Source organism: Paroedura picta, chromosome 6 (assembly GCF_049243985.1).
Source record: "Paroedura picta isolate Pp20150507F chromosome 6, Ppicta_v3.0, whole genome shotgun sequence".
Lineage (NCBI taxonomy): Eukaryota > Metazoa > Chordata > Lepidosauria > Squamata > Gekkonidae > Paroedura > Paroedura picta.
The window spans coordinates 87,050,780-87,066,799 of NC_135374.1; the positions used below are offsets into that span (position 1 = coordinate 87,050,780).

A 16,020-nucleotide genomic window follows, 5' to 3' on the forward strand; every position below is an offset into this window, starting at 1 on the left:
CCACGTATAGCCTTGAAGGTGATTACCAAAACCTTAAGCTTAATCTGGAATTCAACTGGGAGCCAGACGAATTGTTGGAGTACCAGCACACAAGCACCAATTTACACAATAAGGTAGTAAGATACAAACAAGAAAGTCTACTTTCTGCAGTATTTGAATGTATATGGGCCTAATGTCACCATACATAAGAGAATAGGGGGCCTCAGCCTCACAAGCCCTGTTCAGGTTTTCAGACCTGAAATGGTCCCCATAAGCTGCTATTTGTTAATTTAAGAAACGTAACATGTCATCCATCATCAGACAACAAAATGAGGCAAGTAGTGGTCTCCTGGGACAGTTTCGGGTATAAAAAATGGCATGGGGGAAGAAGACTGAAGCTCCCTTTCCACATGCACCACATTCCTGTTCCAAAAAAGGGCCTCACAGGCCTGGAAGCATGGAACTTCCAAATCACCTAACAATCTACCTAAGAAAACAAGTATCTCTTATTTAGGCCCTTGGGTGTTCTCAGATGACTCTGCTGCCTTTTCCACTACAAGATGTTATTTATAGGTACAGGTTTATTTATTTTTATTTTTTTAATTGCTTATATCCCGCCGCTTTCCAATACAAACATAAAACTCCATAAAAGGCCATATATAAAACCCATTAGACCTAAGGCCATAAAACCCCTTACAAGCCACAAGATTGGCAGCTAAATTGCCTAATCCCTCTTCCTACAGGTGGAGGTGTAGATTTACTACCTAGCCTGAGGAGGGGCCATGTTGTTCAAGAACTGGACTATAATTTCACTTGAAGGTGAAGCTACGCAAGGCTTAGAAAGTAGTATTCAATGCACAAATAGACTGCAGTAGATGAGTATTGTAAGCCCTCTATCTGTTAAGATCCAGCATAATCTTGGGTTGGATCTAGGTACAGTATTTCTGTGGATACAAGGCATGACTTTTCTATCCACAAAGCCTGACATTTGCAGCTCCATTGTGGGCATTTTGGGCTGCCACAAGAAGCAGAAGTAGCACTCCATAGGTGGAGATCCTGGTGCCCACCGAAACACTGTGCTAGCCAAATCTGTCCTTTCTCCCTCTTATGCCTGGAACTCTCTCCCAGAACATCAACATGATGCCATCTCCCCCACTTCCTTCAACATTGTCTTCTAAACCCAGTGTTTAGTCTAACCCTCCTCTTTTGTTTACAGTAAGTTCAAGTTTCTGAACTGAACAGACATTCATTCTTTTATTCTATCTATCATCTCCACCCCCATTACTATCCTTTGTCAAAGTATAGGCTTCTTTATGGCTATTGTCTCGAAAGCCATTTGTACTACTAAACAGCTCTGGGGAGGGACTGAAGCCGGGGAAGCCTCTAAACAGAGGCTCGCTGGTGGGTTGAGCCCCGCTCACTCGGAGAAAAAAAAATGGCTATCGCTTTGCCGGAAGATCAGAGGAGAGAGCCAGGGGGAGGGACTTTGTAGAAACCACAACAATGGTAATGCACAGAACTTTCCCGCTAGTGTTGCAGATTGGTTGCAGGAGTGTAGCGCTTTCCGGAGGGTGAATCCACTTTTGGGGATTTCCCTGAAAGCGCTACAAGGAAGCGCTTTTTGCGGATCGGTTTCAGGTGTGTGGCAGATTGTCAACGACGTTGTGCATAATGGCAAATCAGTAGCGTTTTCAATTGGCAACCATTGTGCGATTTTGAAGGTGTGCGAAAAGCCCCTCATTATTCCCACCCCCTGCTATCAAAGCGCCATGGAGGATGGGGAGGAGATCTAACCTACTAGGTCCGGGGGGGGGGGGGATACTGACTCTCATTTGCTGGCCCTGGCCTCAACCAAAAACCTGGCGAAAGAGCTCCATCTTGCAAGCCCTGCGGAAAGCTGGTAAATCCCGCAAGGCCCGCAGCTCACCAGGGAGCTCGTTCCACCAGGTACGGGCCAGGACCAAAAAGGCCCTGGCCCTGGTCGAGGCCAGGCGTGCTTCTCTAGGGCCGGGAACGGAATTATGTAAACAATGATGGCATTATGTAAACTACAATGATGATGGCATTATGTAAACAACAATAAATTAAAGGGTTGTGTAACATCAGTGTCCAGCTAGAAATCCATGCGCAACAGTAGTGCCAGTGCCTTGAAAACCTTTTCAAATATTTCATTCAATATCAAGGAGAAGCATCTACCTCCAAGAACCAAACCAAGGATCACCATAGGTAACTCTGAGGAAAAAGCACCGCAATTTCACAACAGCCTTCATCAAAACACACAATTTTGAAAAATAGTCCTGTTTATAATTAGGGTTGTGTGTTCCTCGCACCTTGTGTGTCAAGAAGCCAAGTGCCACAATCTAGCTGTGTAGCTTTAGTCCACATGCTTCTCTTTACATTTTGTATCCCTTCGCCATGAGGTGGTGGTATTAGGAATTATATTGGGAGGGAAATGATGAGAACTTTTGAACAGGTTGTTATGCATCCCTCTCGATCAGTAAAAAGCAGCCACAGTCCACAAACACCATAAAGACTAACAAAATATGTGACAGGGTATGAGTTTTTGTAAGTCACAGCTCACTTCTGCAAACTCACAAAAACTCATGCTCTACTGGACTCTTTTCTATTGCTACAGACAGATTAACACAGCTACCCATCTTGATCTAACCCCTCTTCATTATCACCAGTTTCCCCTAAGCTTTGTTTGGATCAGGAACTCTCCCCTTCTGAAAATAAAATTCCATAATTGAGCCATAACTTTTAAAAAATAATATTAGTGTCTTATAGCTTCAGAAAATAATCAGCCACATTCCCATATCATGATAAAACTGTCATGAGCTTTCATGTTATTCTGATGATGATGACAATGGACTTCTCTACAACCTTACCTTGAAAGGCAAAACTTCTACTGTGGTATTAATGAATATATCCCCCGGATGCTCTGGGTTACCACTGTGGAACAGGTATCTAGAAACAGAAAAACAAAAAACACATAATATACCCACATCAGTGGGTGGGGGGAGATGTGGAAGGTATTTTTTTTAATTGAAAATTTAACAGTAAAACATGCAAACAGGCTGGTTAAACTACAAACACAGGTGGCAGGTTGACAACCATGAGATTTAACAAGTTAGTGTTCGGATATTTAGATGCAGTATTCCAATCTCCAAACTGATAGATCATGTCCCACTCTGGTCTGGCAGTGGGGATCTTTAACAAACATTTTCTTCCATCAAGTTACCTATATACATTAGAATTCCCCAAACATCTCAAGACCTTCATGCTGGCCCAATTTCATCCCCTTTTTAAAGTGATATGCATGTATCCTATATGTACAGTGTCAGTCTGGAATGATAGGAAAAAATCAAACATATCTTCTTATACTACTGATTTTACCACGACATTAGGAATACGTACATTGCCTCAATTTTGTCCAAAGATCCAGGTAGATCAAATTATTGTCATATTTCTCTTTTTACAATTTCAATTAATGTTAAAGTAGCAAGATTTTGCATTTTGGTATTAAGGCAAAAGATGGTCTAGTGTCTTAATAATGTTATTATTACTATCAATTGTACATTAAATTAAATTGTACATTAAATTAAAGAGCCTGTTGATGCGGGTGAAGGAGGAGAGTGCAAAAGTTGGCTTGAAACTCAACATCCAGAAAACAAAGATCATGGCATCTGGCCCTCTGAATTCCTGGCAAATAGATGGGGAAGAAATGGAGATAGTAACAGATTTTAATTTCCTAGGCTCCAAGATCACTGCAGATGGGGACTGCAGCAAAGAAATTAAAAGACGCTTGCTCCTGGGGAGGAAAGCTATGGCAAATCTAGACAGCATCCTAAAAAGTAGAGACATCACCCTGCCAACAAAAGTGCATTTAGTCAAGGCTATGGTATTCCCAGTTGCAATGTATGGCTGCGAAAGTTGGACCATAAGGAAGGCCGAGCGTCAAAGAATTGAGGCTTTTGAACTCTGGTGCTAGAGAAGACTCTTGCGAGTCCCTTGGACTGCAAGCCGAACAAACCGGTCAGTCCTAGAGATTAGTCCTGACTGCTCTTTAGAAGGCCAGATCCTGAAGATGAAACTCAAATACTTTGGCCACCTCATGAGAAGGAAGGACTCCCTGGAGAAGAGCCTAATGCTGGGAGCGATCGAGGGCAAAAGAAGAAGGGGACAACAGAGAATGAGGTGGCTGGATGGAGTCACTGAAGCAGTCGGTGCAAACTTAAATGGACTCCGGGGAATGGTAGAGAACAGGAAGGCTTGGAGGATCATTGTCCATGGGGTCGCGATGGGTTGGACACGACTTCGCACCTAACAACAACAACAAATTGTACAATTGTACCGAATATCTATTTTATGCATCCAGTGTGTATTATGCATTGCTGATGTTCTTGACAACTGATCTTGGATCATCATAATTATTATCATACTTCTTGATGTACAATGCATACCAGTGTTGTATAATGGGGAGAAACCATTATATTATACCACTAGGTGGTATCTTTGCTTATAAAATAATGCCTTTTATAATTTCCATAAAGTAGGCTTGCTTTCAGATTTGAGAAGGGCAGCTGAACTAGTGTTTATCTGGCCACAAAGGCTAGGATCACAGATATCTGTATACGCCAAAAATGGCTTGGATTTCATGCTAAATCTGCCAGTCCAGGACTTTCCCCACCTTCTTCCATGCCTCTCCATGCTCCCTGAAAGACTACTTTCAGGGGACAGGGGTCCCTCAACAGCAGATTGGGTGTCTGCAGTGGCAGAGGGAATTGCCAAAAATCACCATAAATTTACTGCAAGATCCAAACCTACACTAAATTTTACATGAATTCCAAATATAACAGCATTTAAGGGGAAAAAATCCAAACAACTTCACATCCAAAGGGATAGCTGCATTATCATACAACCAAAATGACAAAACATCTTGCGACACCTTAAAGACATTACAACATAAGCTTTAGTGAGCCAGAGCTTGCTCTCTGCCCTAGTGCCCAATGAAGTAGGCTCTGGGTGACTTTTACTCATGCCACAATAAATTTGTTAAGTTTTTAAAGTACCATGAGACTTTGCTATTATATTCTTGCATGTCTATATCCTACACTGCAAGACCATATAACAATAGAGATTTTTATTTGGGCTCTATAAGTTTTCATAGTCTAACAAATTGTTCTTCTGGAAAAAAAATCTTCCAGTGGTCTGATTTTTTATAAATGAAACCTTTGCATAAATGTTATTATAAACTACTAGCAAGAAAGCCCATTGCAACCAGGAATGCAATGGGCACTAGGACCCAGGGGACACCAGCAGGCGCAGATCTCTCTCTCTGTCTCTTTCTGTCTGTCCCTCCCCGTCCCAGCAGGAGCCGAAGGAGGTCATCAGGGCTGGTATGTAGCAGGGAATGAGGGCTCGTTTGCAGTCTGGGGCAGCTCTCTCTGTCTCTCTCTCCCTCACAGCAGGAGCCATAGTAGGTAATCAGGGCTGGTTTGCAGTTTGGCAGGGCGCTCTGTGTTTCTCTCTCACACGCTGGCTCCTGCAGCGTCTGAGAGCAAAGTGGCTAGCATCCAGGGAGGTAGGGTGGAAGGTGTAGATGCAGGGCCAATCAGGTCGGCCAGCTTTGCTGGCCGCACCGTGATTGGCCCTATTCCAACTTGGACAGCCAGGACACTCTCCATCCCCAGGGCTGTTTCACAAGTATTAGGAGGAGGAACAATGGATACGGATATGTTATCCGAGTAATATGGCGTTCAGCAAATACTTGCTGATGATCCCTGGCCCCAGAGAGATTCAGCTGGTCTCTACCAGAGTCAGGGCCTTTTTTGGTCCTAACTCCTGCCTGGTGGAATGTTGCCAGTGGAGATCCAAGCCCTGACAGAGCTATCTATGTTCTACAGGGCTTCTATAATGGCATTCTTCTATTATGCCTATTGTTGAGGCCAAACCAACCTAGAAGTACTATGGGCATCTCTCCTCTCCATGTTCCTCTCCAAGTAAGGTGATTGTTTCCCTCAAGAAACATACTAGATCTGTAGTAAACTGTCTAAATCTGAACTGACAGTTTTATCCAGATAGAATAGAAGATATGATGGTAGGCCCTCTGTGTATTGCTAGTATGCAAAAATGCTAGTCCTTGATGGCAGACCTTTTCACGTTATACAGCAGATTAATAGAATGGGAATGCTACTAGTACCAGAATATGTCCTGAATCCCAAGCTGGCAAGCCAACCGTGCCTACTGCTAGATAACAGACATCAGAGGGCAACTTCAACAGGTGTTGTTTTGTGCTGATAAACAATTACTTTTCTGCGATCACCTTGAATTAGAACTATGGTCCCATACTTGATATCCAACTATACCCCCACTGAAATTTCACAATGTTCCAGATTTAAGTATCAAGAATAGGCCACATTTGGTTGAAAAAGATTGAACTAATCAACAGTCAGCAGTACTGCAAGTGATCTCTTAATTACTCAGTTCCTGCCACAACCTGTTATGGTTTGTTTTCTCTCTGACATTTAAAAAAAATATATTGATTTGTTTCTACTGCAACAATTTCAGAATTCTGCAGAGAATATGCTGTTGGTGCAATGTGACAAACTCCGTAGAGAACACTACACACATTTACATATAAACAGGTTTTAAGGCCTGGTCATATCTCATCATTTTTTTCTGGTCATAAATATATGTTTGCCTCAGAACTGTGCTATACAAATTAATATTGTGAAAGCAATTTTGTAAAATATTGTAAAATCAACCATTTTCGGTTGAAAGGACCACCTTGGATTCTCAGTGCCTGCTTTACAAGGTAGAAGCTTCTGTAAAGTAGGCTCATTTTTCGGCATTTAAAGATCACTAATTATATTGTCAATGGGAAACCAAACAAAACTAATCTCCCAGAGAGAAGGAAATCTATAAAAATTGAGTTTGAAATGGTCATGTTTAAATTACTGGTTAGCTGAGATGAAAAACCTGTGGTTTTAAAATCTAATTGCTCAAACTGAATAGAAAATCAATCTTCCTCAATTTGAAATAATTTCCCCCTTTCACTGAGAGAGAAAACACCTACTTTGTGCTCTGCTTCCCATTGTTATAGTACATCAGGAGTACTTAAGCTGAGCAACCGGGTACAGAACAGGACATATTTAATGTTTAGTATCCTGAATATTAAGTGTGCTATATCATTCCTGCTGCTATGGAGGAGATGAATAGGGAGACTATAGCTGTGTTCAGATAGCATGACATTCAGGGGTTTGTCCATGACGGGCACAGACACATAGGTTGCTTCTGTGTTTGTGTGCTCCTCTGGCTCCTCCCCATGTCCAGAGCTTTCTGGTTTGGGAAGCCATTAAGCAAGCTTCAATGTGTCATGATGCACAAAGGCATCCATATGGAGTTCATACAGAACACATCTATACAAACTGGGATTTTAAACTCTTGTTCTTTGGGGGGACTTCAGTTCGCCCAAGCATCTGAATTAAGATATCACATCTAAATGACATTTGACAGAAGGCTTCTCAAACCACAAAGGCTTCATTAATGCACCACGTGTGAAGCAAGGACATCTGATCACCACCTCTGTTTGTCGTATGACCCAAAGGCAGCCAATAAAAATGAAACTTTCCAACTGTAAAATGTGATGCTATAGCCTATGCTTGCCAGAAGGTTTGGGCTAGATTGATGTTGCAGGGCTTCCATTTCTAAACAGGCATTTTCAGCAGTTTGCAAAACTAGTTGATCTTCATATTTTTATGTCTCACAGGCAACAAATTCTCTTTTCCATTCAAGCTGCTTAATAGATGTCCAGAATTTTTCCCCCCCAAGGAATGTCTTCATTTCTATCCTGGAGAGTCTAGAAATGTTGTCCAGCCTAAACCAATAATTAAACATCTGGAAGTTTCATTCAAATCGATCTTCAGTAGCATGGAGAATATAAACTTCCTCTTAGCAGAACCTGCAAAGATTTGCTTTTTCAAAACTTTCTGCCTGCTAAGGTCTATATAACCTGTCAGATACTGACTGATCCATGTACATTTCTATACACAAATGGGGAAATAAACCAGCAGTGGCAAAGAAGGAACGGGAATACTTAGATGCTGGGGGTAGAGGTGGGGGTAGGGGTAGGGGGAAGCATACACTAAGGAAAGATCCAGAGCTTGAGGACAAAATACAATAGGCAGACATCAAAGGTGATGGTGGATAGGGTTAGGAAGGGGGAAAGCATGGGAATGAGTTTAAGCAAAGTGAGTTACAAATAGATGCACATGGGATTCAACACACCCAGGCTTTTTAAGTCACACCAGTAAACAAAGAGGCAGAGGATTCTTCTTAGGCAGGACAAGATCATTTCTAGTAGACCAACAGCTGTCTCTACAAGTTAGCAGCAGCCAGAACAGGATCTGCTCTGTAGAGCGCAGACTTCCTAACCAGAGGCAGAACACCACTCTGACGACTCTCACTGAGCAAGGGCAGAAGGTCAGTGCCTCAGATGGGACTGAAACTAGACAGCGGAGTGGCAAGAGCTTGTGAAGGAGTGGAAGGCAGCCCTATTCCTTTTAATTAGGGATGACATGGCCATCAACTGCACATAAACCAACTCAAACGTGTATTATGGAAATCTAGCACCAATCTAAGAAAGCAATCTTGGGATGGAAAATGCTCAAGCTGAGAAGCCTCTTTCTCTCAGACACTACACTCAAAATAAATGTCTAGGTCATCGTTAGGATTATACATTATCCTATCCCAAAATTCAACTACCATCAAATTTCTGTAACATCCCCCTTACAAATACAGCTTATCTTTCCAGAGCAAGGGTTCTCTGTATGAGCTGAGCAGCAGTAATGGAAGAGCATGCTCTATAATGGAGGATCATTATGTGCTAGCAGAAGTACAGAATCCAAGCTTACTCACTGTACTAGATACTTTCAAGATCTCTTCCCAGTTGTTTGCTGCTGTCCCCAACTGTATTTTAAGGTCACATTCAAAATAAGCTCCATTTCAAACTACAAAGCAAGTAAGCAAGACTTACCTTTCTATATTGACAGGTTTGTCAAATTTAAACAGGATGTAGTCCCCAGCAATCGGTGTAACTGCCCAGAAGAAATCTTCACCCATGTAGGCCTTTTCAAGCGCATGCCCCTGATAGACCTTTAAAGTAGTTGAAACCTCTGCAGGTGGATTCACGTGAATTTTATGCAGTAATGGTTTCAAGAAGTCTTTGTCCTAATTGAACAGAAGATAAGAAATACAGTTAAGTTGGTCATGGACTTTGTAGAGAAGAGAGATTTTTTTTTTGATTGGGGGGAATACAACATTTATATTACCCATTTTCTGCAATTCTTTTTGCAAAACATTTACAATTAAAGGTGTAAGATTAAAAGCACTTAAAAAATATGGTCAAGACATTTTGTCTGTCTATTAGGAAATAATTTTACTTAGGCACATTCTGTTACAATATTTTTTCCTTTAAGAATCCATACTTGGATTGCAGTGCTAGAACTGTTCATAAGTGAGCCTGCTTTAAACCCTGAGTACACTGAGATGAATGCTGTCTGTTCTAAAGGCAGAAACTCTTCAAGATCTCAGTGGAAGACTTATGTACAATCCCTTCTGTTCAAGATCTTTTAAACAAGACATACCAGGGACTGGCCATGTGACTCTCTGTTTGCATAGAATGTGTTCTCATACTGCGCTCTCTCCTTTACTCCAGGGGCTGCTCCTTGATGAAAGCAATTTAAGCACTCAAGACAGTTTTCAGAAATGAAACTGCACATTTCTCTTATGGGGGGAGTTAAAATGTAAAATTACATACAATTAAAAATAAATAAGTGCAAACTGTACAGCCCTCTGTAGTCTTAACAAAAATAGTTGCAATGGTTGGAGGAAAGAAAGTATGATATTCAGGAAAGCCACAACCTATGTGCTTTTTAAAAAAGGATAAAATAAACTAGAGCAGTGTGTACTTATGCGGACAGAGCTCACTTCTTCAGATACAATAGGATGAAACAAACCACATTGACTTGCAGGAGGGCATTATGTGCTGGAATAAGACACGACAGCAGTGCTGGGATGAAGAAGGCCACAGCTTTATTACCTCCCCACGGGAGGGTTGGCACAGCATGGGAGAGGGAGCCTGAACTAGCAGTCAGCAGACTGCACCAACAACCCACGGAGTCTAGAGGCACCCTGGGGACCCGCACCGTTCCCAGCCAGGAGAGCAGATCCCCTTGCCTACTGAAGTCCGCCACTAAGGGAAGTGACCTATGCGGGGGAGCCACCAGGCGTTGACCTGCTTTGACTGTCCCCAGGCCACCTGGCAAATGAGCCCCTGGCCTCCCAGCTGGGTAAGCCGCGCTCGTATACGCGCCACCTCGCAGAGAGGCCCCAAACCCCAGGGAGTCCGATCGCACACCGGACTCCCTGCCAACAGGCTCCATCCCATGCAAACCCGCAGCTGTGACAATTATGAACAAAACATCCACTTCAAAACCCTGAACAATTTTGTATACAACATAGGGTGGGTGGGAGGGAAGCAGCTCCCGCGGCGTTCCTGGCGAAGAGGGCAAGACCCACACACGTGGCGACCCAAATAGCCGCCATGGGTCCCGCCTTGCCCTTGACGCTGTGTGTGCTGCATTCCGGCAGCACGCACGCTAGAGGGCCACTGGGTAGTCGCCTCCTTCTCCCAGCAAGCCCTCCGCTGCATCAATGTTCGGCCGAGGTAAGTCTCAGCCGGGTTTTTACTTCATCTGTATATATAAAATTGTGACCGTAGACCCTGACAAAGTGCTGAAGGTTCCGAAGACTCCTATTAGTGGAATCTCCCCCCACTCAGGGCCAATTGCTCCTCTTGCTCAGGATTCCACACACCCCCTTTCCTTCAGGCCTGCTGTGAAGGAAGCCTCTAAGAGCCCCTGACTGAGGGAAGGAATGCGTTTCCAAGAGCAATGCAGAGGAGTCTGTGGGCATACTTGTGCTTTCCCTTTCTGCCTAACCATTGGCTGACAGGGACGCCACCGAAAAGCCCCATCTCACTTAAAATACTGCTGTGGCTGGCCTTGCTGCTGGAGAGAAGAAACAGCCAAGCCATGCATGTTTCTTCTACACAACTCTCTGAACGTTTGAGGCCTACCGCACAAGGTTGTTGAAACTGGATACTGTTGCGGGGATTATTTTGCCTCCTGTTTCATCTGCACAACAACCCTGTGCAGTAGGCCTCAAGTGTTTCATCTCTACAGCAACCTGTGTGGGAGGCTCAAATGTTTCTTTTGCACAACAGCCCTGTCCACCCTCCAAAGCAGCCATTTCTGCCTAGAGAGCTGATCTTTATAGTCTGGAGATGAGTTGTAATTCCAAGAGATCTCCAGGCCCCATATGGAAGCTGGCTACCCCTGGGTTGGAAATATTCCTTGAGGTTTGGAGGTGGGGCCTCAAAATGGTACAATGCCTCAGAGTCCTGCAGAAAAGGATTTTTTGCCTGCAGAGCTGATTACAACAGTCAAGAGAAGAGCAGCAATAGTAGAGGCAATGGTAGAGATGTCCCTTACCAGCAACAGTTTGTATTTGTGGCACAGACAGACAGACCAACTGGATAGTAGAGACGGAAGAGGTTTGCAGGCTGAGGTTGGGGTGGAATGGTGCACGTGCGTCCCACCTGGGTTGTGGGCTCTGGCCAGCCCTTACCAGCAACAGTTTTATTTTTTTGGCACAAACAGACCAGCAGGGGTCCTGCGAGTCTGGAAAGTGCAGGAAAATCTAAATAAGGAATATATAGACCCTGTAACTATAAATGGTGAACAAGCAACTAGCTAGAGATACATAGGGGCTGAAGTGACTTTGCTTAAGCCTGGCCTGATAAATAAAAATCAGAATTTGCATGCACACAACGGTCAGGCAGTGTGGAGGCGGCTATTGCAATGGCTCTGATGCCACCGGCTGTCTGCCACTGCCCGCCACCACTGCCCCACCGCCAGCCACTGCTACCAGTCACCGCCGCCAGTTGCTGCCACCCGCCGCCTGCCGCCACCTCAGCCGTCGCCGCCACAGCAACCAACCTGGGGACCCCGAAGAAGGGGCCAGGTGACCCCAAATGGGGTCACGACCCCTAGGTTGAGAACCACTGAAATAGACCTATTTCATTGCTTAATGTTGATTATAAGATTTTTGCTATGGTTTTAGCTGAAAGTCTAAAAAGATGCATTGATGATGTTGTACATTCAGGCCAGACAGGTTTTATGCCAAAAAGATATATGAAAAACAACGTTAGTTTTGTTTCGAACGCCATGGATTTTGTCTGTAAAAATAAACAATGGGCTGCCTTTATCTTTTTAGATGCTGAAAAAGCATTTGATAATGTCTTATTGAAATATCTTCGAGCAACCTTACGTTTAATGCAATGTGGTGATAAGTTTCTGTGTCTGATTCAACATATTTATTCTGCACAGGAAGCTGGAATCCTTGTTACTGGAATGCTTACTAAAGGTAAAATTCAGATTTAAAAAGGCACTAGGCAAGGCTGCCCTTTGTCTCCTTTGTTGTTTAATCTTGTATTAGAATCACTGGCAGCCAAGACTTGAGCAAATGACAAGCTTACTGGGCTTAAAGTTGATGGAGAGGAATTTAAACTAAAAAGTTATGCAGATGATTTTGTTTGTGTGTTAATTAATCCAGTGACATCTATTTCTAGGTTGTTGATTTACTGAAGGAGTTTGGTAAACACGCAGGCTATAAGGTTAATAGAAGTAAAACTAAAATTATTCTCGTTGGAGAATCAGATCTCAATGTAAAGCTTATAAGGAACGATTCTGGATGTGAAATTAATCTGGAAATGGTGAAATATTTGGGTGTTTATATTGGTAATGCTGTAGGTAAATTGTTTGAAAACAACTACAATAAGCTTTGGAAGAAAGTATACCAAGACTTGGAAAGGTGGTCAAAGTTGAAATTATGGTCAGCTCGTATTGCTACCTTCAAAAATGAACATTTTGCCTAAGTTTAATTTTTTATTTCAAGTATTACCCCTTTCTATCAAAGATACTAGTATCCACAATTGGCAATCTGAAATTAACAAATTTATTTGGGATTATAAAAGACCTAGAATTGCCTTCAAAATACTACAGGATAAGAAAAAAAGAGGCGGGCAAGGTGTTCCTAATTTAAAACTTTATTTACATGCGGCTACACTTACAGCGCTCGCAGACTGGATTACAGACCCGATGGCAAGAGAATTAATCTTAGAGAAAGCAGGCTGGAAAGAAGGATTCCACTGTATCCTCTGGTTTTCATCGAAGCTGGATGTAAAGAAAAAGCTAAGTCTTAGCAAATGGCCAGGCATAATGATGAATATTTGGAACAGATATAAAAAAAAGACTCATCATTTCCCTCATTAATGAAATCTCCAACTGAGGCTTATTTCAGCAGAGCACAACAAAAAAAAGCTAACCTGTATAAAATAAGATTTGATAACAAGGTCAGGAGATTTAAAAGACTTGCAAACATTAAAGAAAGAGGGGGTAGAGTTACAATAGTTAGAATATAACCAACTGTGTTCAAGGCTCAAAGCTGAATTCTCCAAAAAGGTGCAGATGAGTCCACTATTTACTGAATTTGAAAATATATTACCTCAAGGGAAACCACATTTACAAGGTCAAATATTTAAATTGTTGTTGAAATATGAAAGCAAAACTGAACAAGTAAAAAGTATATAATTAAATGGATGTAAAATTTGGAGATAAATATCACAATGGAAGAATGGGAATGTATCTGGGTTAAAATTCCTAAACTAACTAACAGTAAAATACTAAGAGAAAACTGGTACAAGATGTTTTATAGATGGTATATTATACCTAAAGTAATAAATATAGCCAAGGGCTATAAAAATGTGTGCTGGAAATGTAATGACAAAATAGGTTCCTTTTTTCATATGTGGTGGAGATGTGAGAAAGTAAGAACATTTTGGATTAAAGTTCATGGTGTTTTAGAAAAAATGTTTAATGTTAAGTTTTCCATGAGACCGGAATGTATGTTAGTGTCTGGAAAATTTTCCATCACATGTGAAATGTTTCTTCTTCTATGCTACGACAGCTGCAAGATTGGTGGAAGACATCAGAAATACCAGTGTTTGACAAAATAGATGAACTTTCGAAAATGGCGAAATTTACCAGCATTGTAAACAGAAACTCGTTAGACGTTTTTCAAGAGCAATGGCATTTATACACGGACTATCTTGCCAAATAAGATAGACTCAGAGATAAGAAAGATCTTATTGGTGGGGGAAGGGGGATATAACAAAATGGATGTTTGTATACTCTTTATCTATTCTACCTATCTTATCTTTTTTCCCCTGTATATCATCATCTTTAACTGCTCCTGCGGAGCGGATCAAATAAAACAGTAAGGGCCCTGAGGATGGGCCCTGTCCGGGATGAGGAAGGGTGCCGATTGGCCCCTTCCCCCGGACTGACAATCGGAAGACCCAATCGGCAGGAATGATTGTCAGTCCGGCAGCAGAGCACGATTCACGATTGGTCCCTTGCCACCGGACTGACGAATTGGGAGGCGCAAAGCGCCTCCTGATCCATCCCCCCGACCGCCCCCATTTGCTGCCTCGCCGCCTATAAGAGAGGTAGGCGGCGGGCTAGGGACCAAAGAGGAGATGGCGGCGGCGGGGAGGCCTCCCAGGCGGCTACACAGCCGGCCTCAGGTGTGGGGTGGGGACTAGGAGAAGGGGGGAGGAAAAAGCCTCTCCAGGGCCCGGCCACCCTGATCGCCAGCTCCCCAAGCCACCGATCAGGTTGCTCGGGCCCTGGGGAGGCTTTTCCCAAGGAGGGGTGGGCGTTTGGGGGGCCACAGCCCTTCCCACCCGTCTGGCCAGCGCTGCCCAGGCGGTTGAGAACGTCTAGTGCCCACTGTATTTTTCTTACAGCGAGCTTAATTACTAATTATATATAAAATAAAAAATGATATAAAAAAAGATTTGGTCTTCATCATTCCCAATAATCCAAGAGGACCTACTTTTTAATAACTTCAGTCAATTGTTCTTAACATGAATCATATCATAACCCTTTATGGATGTTGGTCTATTTTATCATGCTTTAAAGTGCCTCTTTCTTGGCTAGTTATCTACTGTACATTATTGCACTTTCGCTTACTTTCACATGCGACAGAGTCCAGAACCTCTGACCTTTCCCATCATCTATTAAAGTACCCAAAGGGATGAAGTCCCCATAGAATTTCATCTGATTTATTATACTAGAACTCTTTCTTCTCAGCTCCTCCATCTTTCCTTCCCCCTTTCTGCAATTTTCTGTCAAACAAGGTAAATTTTTTTTTCTTCCCACTGTATCTGAAGAAGCAAACTCTGTCTCATGAAATCCCATAGTGAAATATTGTTAGTGCCACTAGACTTCCATTCTGTTTTGCTGCCATAGATTACCACAGCCACCCTACTGGAATACCTATTCAGAGACATTTCAACCAAGGAGAAGTTTAATAGAAGACAATGCCACCCTCCTATACTTAGGAACAATCATACAATGCAACTCACACAAACTTTACTCAATATACCAGTAACAGAACTGATCTTGTGAGGAAGAAAATATGTCACATGTCAAGTACTCACTGTGAGCTTCTGAATCTTCCCCGCTAGAGAGGAATGAAGGCCAACATGCTGGAAAAGAGAAGGCCTGAAGCGTATTCTTAGGTTTGATTTCTGCCGATCACAATGTTTCTTAAAAGAAAATGAGGGAGGGGGAGTAGAATTAATCATCCCTTATGATGAAGGCACAGACATATACATTACAACCCATGGGAACTTTCTATGATAGAATCAAGAGACCATATCACTTGACCACCATCATTCTGGAACTGGGTATCTTTCAGATGTTTTAGTGTGCACACCAAATAGCTAATGCCTCCTTGAATCCTTGCCGAAATAGGGCTTCTAATCCCTACAGATCCAAAGAGATGAGAAAATATTTCTTATTTGTTGTTTTTATTATACAAAATTGTTTTAAATGTTATATCTTCTAGAAA

The 16,020-nt window shown here is 42.6% G+C and overlaps 1 protein-coding gene across 3 annotated transcripts in view; it reads right to left on the bottom strand.

Annotated features, from left to right (window-relative positions):
• MGAT4A (alpha-1,3-mannosyl-glycoprotein 4-beta-N-acetylglucosaminyltransferase A) overlaps positions 1-16,020 on the bottom strand; it is a 78,461-nt gene that overhangs the window by 7,079 nt on the left and 55,362 nt on the right. For all 3 annotated transcript variants that reach the window (XM_077343464.1, XM_077343466.1, XM_077343465.1), the window contains exons 11-13: positions 15,608-15,715; positions 9,017-9,210; positions 2,868-2,946 (exon numbers count right to left, since the gene is read on the bottom strand). In XM_077343464.1, the coding sequence (XP_077199579.1) occupies positions 2,868-2,946; positions 9,017-9,210; positions 15,608-15,715 (381 nt within the window). The remainder of the gene's footprint in view (positions 1-2,867; positions 2,947-9,016; positions 9,211-15,607; positions 15,716-16,020) is intronic.